Raw genomic sequence first — 10555 nt, 5'->3', positions numbered from 1 at the left:
TTTTCATCCATGCGTTTCCGGATTTGAAAATACTCTATTCATTAAAGTATTGCAATAGTTTCTAAATCTCCCCCTCATTCTTAATAAAATAAATTCATATTATTTTTCAACTCGTGAATTAATAATATTTAGAGACTTGGGATGTTGAGATTAAAGTTAAACTCAATTGCCAACGCGTAAGGGATTAGCACAAGACAATTTCGTATGGATCTGACCATGAGCCGCACATAAATAAAACAATAATCGAGAACCGTCCACTCACTCATGAACAGTAATTTTCAAATTATTACCAACAAAATGATTTCATGGATTATGGACTGCGTTGTTGGAAAAAAACAATGATGAGTGTTTCAAATACAAATGAAATGTGCTCATGCAGTACTTGATCTCAGACAACAAACCACACGTTCAAATTATTACTTGAATTAGGTTTAAAGTTACTCAATGTGTTCAACCCAAACACAATGGCCATCAAATATACATCGGCTGGGGCTATCTGCTAGTTAGCTCTTTGATGTAGTGTATGTGGTTGTGTGGGGAAGGCAAAATTGAAGCCATAAGTTTCGGGCAGTGGCTTTGTAGTTGCTGTAGGACATTGGCTTTACACGTACTTCCATGTGATTAGCCTACTCCTCGAACTTATGATGATGATTCTCGAACAGCATTTTCAGGAAGGAAACACAAAAGACCCCTCCACACACAACAAAGATTATTCTTTTAGAAAACTTGATTGCTATGATCATTATATATTCTCTTCTGTGCTCTCCACTTCCAGTAATATAAGATTTCTCATTTTATAGTGCCATTTTATAGTGCCATTTGCCAAGCAATTCGTTTCTAATTGATGCAATGCAAAAGCGCTTGTGCACTAATTTAAGCCCCCCACTTTCTAAAAAATTGAGAAGAAATAACTTTTTTTTACTTAAAAAACACCTAGGATTTGGATAAAACAGAATTGGGTTTTGCTCAATGTATCATTTCACTGAGTTTTTAATCAGAAGTTTAGCACACTAGTTTAGTAGCTAGCTAGAGTGACTAAATTTTCCTTATCATATTTAGTTGGTTAGGCAAGGGCGCAAGAGCTGCATGGAGATTACAAAGGAAAAGGTGATTTTGATTTTCCTTATCATATTTAGTTCCTTCAGCTACCTGTTATTGGAATCATTAGGGAAATAATGCAGTCTGTCAACATTATATTTTTTTAATAGGACAAAAGTAGGATGATCGGTTAGCTGAAAGATTATTCCCTTATGAATTTTTTTTTTTTTTTGTTTCCTTCCAAAAATTATATTTTTTTCATAGGACATAAGTTGGATGACCATTTGCTTCCTTCCAAAAACCACCCACAACTGAATTCCAAATCCACCAAAATTAAATACCACTTTATGTTGTTTTGCTATATAGATTAAAGTTGTTATATATACTTTCTTCCACATGATCATGTTAAATCTACATATAGTAAAGCTTCCTCCACAATGCAATCCTTCCATTCTTTTGCACCCCAAGAATATTTTGCCAACAAATTCCCCTACAACTTAAGTCTTAAGACTCAAGGTAAGCCATTTTATTTGAATATCTATATTCCAACTCAGTATCCTCTCACATAATATATATAATAGCTAGATCACACATATACAAAATACACAACAAAAACCACTTTCTCATCTCTTTAGCTCTCTCTCCACTGAGTACTACTACTCAAAAAAGATTTTATCTTTATTTCCTTTTCTCTTTGTGTTTTGGATTGTTGTAGATCCACAAAGAAGAGTAAATCAAAAAACTAAGATGATCCAAGAACTGTTTGGAGGTGCAGGCCTTAATAACATAGCAGGAGGAGGAGAGAGGAAATCGTTCTCCTTTCATGGTGGTACTACTTCTTCTCCTTCTCTTTCTCCTTCACCATCCCCTTCTTGCTCAACAACTACCACCGGCACCGGCACCGCCACCACAACAACCACGACAGGTTTATCAAATACGGAGAACTTGAGATGCCCAAGATGCGATTCTTCCAACACCAAGTTCTGCTACTACAACAACTACAACCTCACTCAACCCCGCCACTTCTGCAAGACCTGCCGCCGCTACTGGACAAAAGGAGGGGCCCTCCGGAACGTTCCAATTGGCGGCGGGTGTAGGAAAAACAAGAGTGTCACCGTGTCAACGGCTTCCATAGGCAAGACCGCGGCAGGGAAGTTGAAAACGGTCGTGTCAGAGATTGGCCGGTCAGGATTAGGCGGGGGGTTCGATCAGGAGGTCCAAGCAAGCCCAATACTGTGGGGTTCGCCCCAGAATTCTCATTTACTAGCCCTATTAAGATCCAGTCATCAAAACCCTAACCCTAACCCTAATCAACTTTGTAATTCTGTAAATGTGAAGGAAGAGGGAGGTATGAATAATATGATTGGGTCCCACATGATGACTACGGAGCCAGCTGCAATGAGTACTGCTCGAACCCTGGGGTTGGATCCAGTATGCCAGGCTCCTTCACTTGGTCTGTGCAGCTCTTTCTGGAGAAACAATAACAACCAAAATCAGCCACCTCCAAGCCATCACCAACAAAACGGTTTCATTGTTGGTCATGAAGTTCAAAGCAGCAATATTGGAATACAAGAATTGTTTCAGAGGCTAAGATCAACAACATCACAATCAGGTAGTTACTATTCCGACCATCTAAATAATGTGGTGATGTCTTCATCCTCCTCATCATTGTCTTCATCTTCCACCTCATCGATTTTGGATTCGGCTCCGGTGGTTGGCGGTGGCGAAATGAGTTACTGGAACCCGGCGTTTACCGCGTGGTCGTCAGATCTTCCAACAACCAATGGTGCATATCATTAAGTCTTTTTATCTAAGGAGATTTCTTCTTTGTCTTAGCTTAGCTGGGTTCTATTTTTCTTTAATTTGGTTTTTATTTTTGGTTATGTTTGTGTGGGTTGTGATATTTACTACGGCTTTAGCATCAGTAGCTAATAGCTAATCCTTCTCTTTCTTCTCTGTCTGTATGCGTGTTTTAAGGTGTAAAGGATATGAGGGTGTAACAATTAAGGACCAGAAATTAATTAAACGTTTGTTACTTGTTAGTGGTCCTTGATGTTATCATCACATTATAATTGCCATAAATTATAAGGGGCTCTGCTTAATTGGATGCCTGATACTGGGGTGTTGGATTATTTTTCAAACTTAGTTTGGTGCGTAATTCTCGGCCGGTTTATATAGGAAAATGATTATGCACATTTTTTCTTCTTTAGTATCCTGCTTATTTTATTAGAACTGTAACAATAATTAGCGATTGTAACAATTTTAATATAAAATCTTATAGGAGTATCTGAAAATTAATTGGAATTGAGTGAGAGAATTTAGCAAAGTTGTTTGTAAAAAAATTTGCTTAAGGTTTATCTTTTAATATAAGGAAAACTAATGAAAAATGCTTGAAAACTTTGAGTTTTAATCAAAAGGATAAAAATGTGTTGTAAGTGAATAGTACCTGAAGTGACTTTTAGAGTAAAAATGTCATTTTCGTTAAAATTGAACAATATCGGAAGTGTTTCGTTAAAACTCCCTTCAATATATTTTGTTAGTGTTCTTGATTTATCTGAGTTATACAATATGGAGATAGAGAAAGGATTGAAGAATGCAAAAGGAATGAATGTTCTTCTCTTCTCTCTCTTAGAAAATGCAGAGAGGAATATATTTCTCTTAATGGAAAAATGAGCACACACATGTGCATTACATGACTGTTAGCCTTAGCTAGATCCACACACATCACATTTTATCTCAGCCACACATCTAGCTAATTTCTAGGATCACTACACATGGCTATTTTAGCCTTACATATTGGAGCCTCACACTTGTCATTCTAAAAGACTAAGTCCATACACAAATAACATTCAAGACTTCTTATTTACTAATCAGCTCATTACTTACAATTCTACACTCCCCTTTAAGTTTTGAGCTGATTTCACTCCAAGTTTATCCCTGAGATAGCAGAATCGATCCTTGGCCAATGACTTTGTGAAGATATCTGCCAGTTGCTCATTTGTAGGACAGTAAACAAGATCAATGATTCCTTCTTGTAAAGCATCCTTGATGAAGTGATATCTTCGATCAATATGCTTAGTTTTCTGGTGAAACACAAGGTTCTTTGTGATGGCAATTGCTGCAGTATTGTCGCATTGAAGTGGAGTTGCCTCAGTTTGAAATTCACCAAAATCTTCCAAAACAAACCTGAGCCAAATGGCTTGTGCAGTTGCCTCTGATGCACTAATATACTCTGCTTCTGCAGTTGAAAGTGCAACACAATTCTGTTTAACCGAGGCCTAAGAAAAAACTCCACTACCAAAGGAGAAAGCATATCCTGAGGTACTTTTACTATCATCAATTCAACCACCCCAATCACTATCACAGTAACCAATTAGGATTGCATTTCTTCCTTTCACATACTCCAAGCCATAGTTAAGTGTTCCTTTGATGTACCTGAGAACTCTTTTGGCAGTTCCATATTGTTTGTTTGTGGGGCAATGCATGAACCTTGCAAGTAAACTAGTTGCATACATCACATCATGTCTTGTGGCTGTGAGATACAACAGACTTCCCACAATCTTCCTATATTGTTCTTCATTTGCTGGACCATTGCCATCATCCTTGATAAGCTTTTCAGCTGTAACCAAAGGTATAGCAACAGATTTACACTCATTCAAGCCAAATTTGTTCAACAAAGATACATTAGACTTTCTTTGATGAATAAAAATGATTGTGTGTGTTTGGATGACTCCCATTCCCAGAAAATGATGCAAGAGTCCCAAATTTGTCATTTCATACTTTGTCATCATGTCTCTCTTGAATTCTTCCAACATTGGTTGACTATTCCCCGTGTACACAATGTCATCTACATATAGAGACACAATCAAAATTTCTGATTCTCCTCTGGTTCTGGTATATAGAGTGGCCTCACTTTGACTCTTTTCAAATCCACATTAAGCAAAATAAGAGTCAATTTCACTATACCAGGCCCTTGGTGCCTGTTTCAAGCCATACAAGACTTTATGAAGCTTGTACACTTTGTCTTCACTCTCCTTGATCACAAAACCATCTGGATGTTCTACATAAACCTCCTATTTGAGTACTCCGTTCAGAAAAGCAGATTTGGCATCTAGTTGGTACAGCTTCCAACTCTTTTGTGCTGCCAATGCCACTAGTGTTCGAATTGTATCAAGTCTAGCCACAGGTGCAAAAATCTCATTATAATCAACACCTGGTTTTTTAGCTTATCCCTTGGTTACAGCCTTGCTTTATTCTTTTGCATTGATCCATCAAGGTTAAGCTTGGTCTTAAACACCCACTTAATCCCAATTATAAGTTTATCAGTTGGTCTGTTCACTAGCTTCCATGTTGCATTCTTTTTAATCATTGACAATTCATCTTTTATAGCTTTCATCCATGATTGATCCTTAGTTGCCTCATCAAACTTTTCAGGTTCCATAATGCAAAGATTGCATTGAGCTATAACATCATCCAGGTTCCTCTACCTCAATGGAGTGTGATCAAAGGCTTGAGACTTTCTCATGCTACTATTCACATCACTTGTTGATTCATGAGAATATAACAAGCTTAGTGACCGAGCATAGTCATGACCTTCAGGAATTGCCTCTGGTGAAGTACCCTTAGGCATCTCAAATAACTCATCATGATTGAACACAGTTACATAGTTCTCAGAGACCTTCTTCCACTCCCAGGCTGCATTTTCATCAAACACAACATCTCTCGAGAGTATAAGTTTCTTAGTGAGAGGATCATACACTCTGTACCCCTTTTCACAGGTTGCATAACCTACAAATATGCCCTTGACATTTTTTGCATCTAGTTTCTGTCTAAGCTCACTTGATATGTGTACATAACACACACAACCAAAGATTCTAAGATGTGCAATCCCTGGTTTTCGACCACTGAATGCTTCAAATGGAGTTATATCTCGGACAGCTCTTGTAGGACACCTATTGAGTATGTAGACAGTTATGTGTACAGATTATGCCCACAAATAGTAAGGTAATCCTTTATCATGAAGCATGGCTTTTGCCATTTCAACTATAGTTCTGTTCTTTCTTTCTACAACAAAATGGAGTTGTGGAGTATAGGCCATAGAGAGTTGTCTTTGAATACCTTCATCTTCACACAACTTGTTAAACTCACAGGATGTGAATTCACCCCCTTTGTCACTTCTCAGGCATTTTACTCTAAAACCATTATGTAGCTTTACCATAGATTTGAATTTTCTAAAACAATTCACTGCATCTGACTTGTATCTAAGAAAATAAACCCACATCATTCTTGTGCAGTCATCTACAAGAAACATAAAGTACTTGTTACCAGCAATGGACTCATTTTGCATAGGCCCACATAAGTCTACATGAATTAATTCTAGAGGATTGCTTGCTCTCCATGCCTGATTCTTTGGAAACCACTCTCTATGCTGTTTTCCAAGCTGACAACCTTCACAAACTTCATCAACTTCTTCTAAGTATGGAAGTCCATGCACCATTTCCTTCTCTTTGAGTTGTTTTAACCCCCTTAGATGCAGATGGCCTAGCCTTTTGTGCCAGGTCCAAGTAGAGTGAGACAAATTTGTTTTCAGGACTATATGATCATTAGGTAATAGTGCTAAATGATAACATTTATTCCTTTTCATTTCTACTTTAATTACAAGGCATTCCAGTGAAGGATCATAAAAAATACTGCACATTTTACCTCTAAACAACAAATAATACCCATGCTCATCCATTTGTCACACACTCAGTAAGTTCTTCTTCAATCCAGGTAGATACATTACTTCCTTGATGTATTTTCTGCCCTTGGTAGTATCAATTACTAGAGTGCCCATTCTAGCTACATTCATAAGCTCACTCGTTGGCATTTGTACTTTGCCTACCACATTTGTCCTTATACCAACCAGTAGCTTCTCATTTCTAGTCATGTGGTTACTGCAACCACTGTCAATATACCATTCACCATTGACAACTGATTCAGAGATAGTGTTATTGGCATAGAATAAGTTCCCTGTCACCTCTACTTGAGTAACACTGTTTGCTTTTTGGACTGATTTGCCTGCAATGCACTCTCTAGCCTAGTGTCCAAACTTTTCACAGTTGTAACATTTAGGCTTCCCCTTATACCTACACTCACCAAAGTGAAATTTAGAGCATACCCTGCACTGTGATTTTGTAACTGTCTGACCTATTGACTGTGCATTATGTGTAAAACTAGCAGGAAATTTCTGCTGAAACTTGGGTTTTGAATCCTATTTCTTGCCCTTAGAATTCCAATTCTTATGGAACTGAGATGGACCAGATTGTGCTCCACTTCTATTTTACTCCTTTGGACTCACTAAGAGAGATGTAAATGCCTTCCCAGTAGTATCAACAGTGTGCATATCAAACCGTTGTTCTTGGCTCTTTAAGATTGCAATTACCTTATGCAATTCTACAGTCTCCAAACATTTTGTATTTTCCATAACCAAACAGATAGGATCATACGATTTTCTTAGGCTAATTAGAACCTTTTGCACAAGTCTCTCATTAGAAAGAGATTCACCAAATGTTTTCATCTGATTAATCAATTCATTCAGTCTTGTAAGATAACTAGATAGAGATTCATCATCTCGCATCCTAGCATATTCAAATTCTCGTCTAAGATTTTGAAGTTTTACCGATCTAACCTGATCATCACCGTGGTATTCTCCATACAACAGATCCCATGCCATTTTAGCTGAATCAGCGTTGGCAATCCAAGGGAAGATCTGATCAAAGACTGCATTTTGTATGATTCCTAGAGTCTTTGCATCCCTCATGAACACAACATTCATTTCTTCATCAACTACATCTTCCGATGACCATTCAGCTTCCTTCTTCTTCTTCTTCTTCGAGTCGGGGAGTTGTAATCCCCTTTTCTACTAGATTCCATAACCCAAGAGATTTGAAGATCGTTACCATCTTAATTCTCCAGAACTTGTAGTTCTCATCGGAGAAAATTGGAGTTCTCACTTCCGAGCCTCCAAATTCAGACATTTTTGGTCTGACTGGGTTAATTTCTCTTCTCAAATGATAATGGGTCTTCGATGACTTTCACTGAGCTTCAATTCAGCTCAATGAGATCACAAATTTACGTCCATGCTCAAATGATCGAACCTAGCTCTGAGGCCATGTTAGTGTTCTTGATTTATCTAAGTTATACAATATAGAGATAAAGAAAGGATTGAAGAATGCAAAAAGAATGAATGTTCTTCTCTTATCTCTCTCATAAATTGTAGAGAGGGATATATTTCTCTTAATGGAAAAATGAGCGCACACACGTGCATTACATGATTGTTAGCCTTAGTTGGATCCACACACATCACATTTTATCTGAGCCACACATCTAGCTAATTTCTAGGATCACTACACATGGCTATTTTAGCCTTACATATTAGAGCCTCACACTTGTCATTCTAAAAGATTAAGTGCATACACAAATAGCATTCAAGACTTCTTATTTACTAATCAGCTTACGATTCTACATATTTATTAGTTATGTGAGGGTGTTTGTTGGTGTGGTGGAGGGCACATGAAGATTCAGGGAGAGTAGTGTTTGGTTATGAGAGAGTGAAGAATGAAGTATAAAATTTGCAGCCTTTGGAAGTAGTTTCCCTTTTTACGGAGCAATTTGATTCTTAATACAGGTGGCCGTCAGACGATTCCTTCTATAAATGCAGCCTTATCAAAACTTGTCTCTGCTCATGCTCTAATTGCCTTCTGGAACTTGCTCAAACAATAATTATTGCCACATATTGCATTTCTTTTGGCATGAGCATGCATCTTTTCAAGGATTAAAGTTTATTATTTATCAGGTTCAGCTCTGATGTTTTTTACTCATATAAAAGCTTTAATCCAGGAAGTTTTGATGAGGGGCTTGCTACTAATCAAAATGGAACAAAGCTTGCAAGGGCTAATAAGACATTGGGTCTCTCCTTATAACCAATTAATTTTTTGGATTTTTGAACTTTAATCCTTAGAGACGATGATTAAAATTAAAAAAAAAAAAAACCTAGTGTTAGATTGGATTTTGATTTTAGTCCTCTAATGAGTACTTAATTCAAATTTATATTATATTTTTATTTTAATATTTAATAGATATCTTATTTAATGTCATTACATTAAAATTAAAATTATTTATTATTATACACATTTTAATTTATTATATTTATTTGACTTCCTCTAATTAGTGTACCTAAACATCAGTATCATAATATATTTTGCTAAATTAGTGTATCGAAATGTCCGTACCTAAATATATTGTAGTGAATTAGTAGCACATAAGAAAACATACAAAAATATAAGTGTACCAAATAATTCCGTACCTAAATATTTGATACTAAACATGTGTACCGAAATGTCGGTATCTAAATATATTATAATAAACCAGTGTACCGAAATGTCCGCACCTAAACATATTATACTAACCTGGTGTATCGAAATGTTCGTACCCAAATATATTGTAATGAATTACTGGCACATAAGAAAATATGCAAAAACATGTGTACCGAAAAATCTTTACGAAAATATTTTCTTATATAAGATACTTACTATAATGAGAATTAAAATTTATAATATTTTCATAAAATTTAATTTATGAACACCATAAAATTATAAATAAAAAAGAGAGACATTTAATATGCTGACATTAAATAGGGTCTAGGGACTAAAATCAAATTTTAATCTTGTATAAGACATTTTTCTAAACTTCATCTTATTTAAGGATTAAAATCTAGTTTTCTATTAATTTTATCATGGAACATCACGTTCTATATGCTAGTTATAGCTACTTTTTAGTTACATTGGCGGAAGTTAAAAGATGGAATAATCTAATTCTATCAAATTACCCAACCCTCCCTCACGAATTAAGCTAACACCAAAGGCCCACAAATTTCCCTTGTTTATACACAAGAAAATAAAAACAATGTGCTTGTAGTTTAGTTACTTAAAGCACTCACCTTTACATCTAAGGTCTTAAGTTCGATTCTCTTTCCCCATTATCGCATGCATAAAACAAAAAGAATAGTACACAAGAAAAAGAAAGAAAACATGCAATGAAATAATTTGGACACACACACACACACACACTGTGGCTAAGGGGAAGGGGAATCAAAGCAAGGGGCAAGTAATCACCTCTACTTTTTTATTAATTGCGCATCTTTATGTTAGGAACTAGATCATCTCTTGAGCTCAGGATGAGGATCCTCATGAGCAGCCCTTCCGAACAGTTCAAACTTGATCTAAAGGCTGCAATTATTATAACTTTTAGAGGGGCCCCTTGTTTGGAGCTATTGCATCAAATTTCAATGCCCCGGATGGGGTGCTCATGAGGATCCCTATCTTGAGCTCAGGAGAGGATCCAATTATAAGCACTGTCAGGAAAATCATAGTTGTACGCTACATGTGGCACACTATAAGTCTATAAAGGAGATTGCATGTCTCCTTCCCAGGAAAGAGTTACTCCTTGTTTGGCCCCTAATAAGTGTTTCTGTTTC

The 10555-nt window shown here is 36.5% G+C and overlaps 2 protein-coding genes across 3 annotated transcripts; one reads left to right on the top strand and one right to left on the bottom strand.

Moving 5' to 3' along the window:
- The first annotated feature begins 776 nt into the window (after positions 1-776).
- On the top strand, positions 777-3073 carry LOC137748215 (uncharacterized). 2 transcript variants are annotated; one of them, XM_088685732.1, is made up of 2 exons: positions 777-1107; positions 1754-3073. In XM_088685732.1, exon 2 carries the CDS (start codon positions 1786-1788, stop codon positions 2836-2838), a length of 1053 nt encoding a protein of 350 aa, XP_088541858.1. In that variant the 5' UTR covers positions 777-1107; positions 1754-1785; the 3' UTR covers positions 2839-3073. The 2 variants fall into 2 exon arrangements, with proteins under 2 accessions (XP_088541858.1, XP_068344428.1); XM_068488327.2 differs by having other exon boundaries at positions 844-1554.
- Positions 3074-3920: 847 nt separating this feature from the next.
- On the bottom strand, positions 3921-6535 carry LOC148698689 (uncharacterized). Its single transcript, XM_088678750.1, has 5 exons — positions 6357-6535; positions 5526-5990; positions 5124-5214; positions 4589-4657; positions 3921-4316 (listed from the first exon to the last, which is right to left on the bottom strand). Exons 1-5 carry the CDS (start codon positions 6533-6535, stop codon positions 3921-3923), a joined length of 1200 nt encoding a protein of 399 aa, XP_088534876.1.
- Positions 6536-10555: the final 4020 nt, after the last annotated feature.

The sequence above is a fragment of the Pyrus communis genome, chromosome 2 (genome assembly GCF_041283825.1).
Source record: "Pyrus communis isolate YQ-2024b chromosome 2, ASM4128382v1, whole genome shotgun sequence".
Classification (NCBI taxonomy): domain Eukaryota; kingdom Viridiplantae; phylum Streptophyta; class Magnoliopsida; order Rosales; family Rosaceae; genus Pyrus; species Pyrus communis.
Note: the sequence above shows the minus strand (reverse complement) of the source record. Positions and strands in the feature narration are given on the sequence as shown.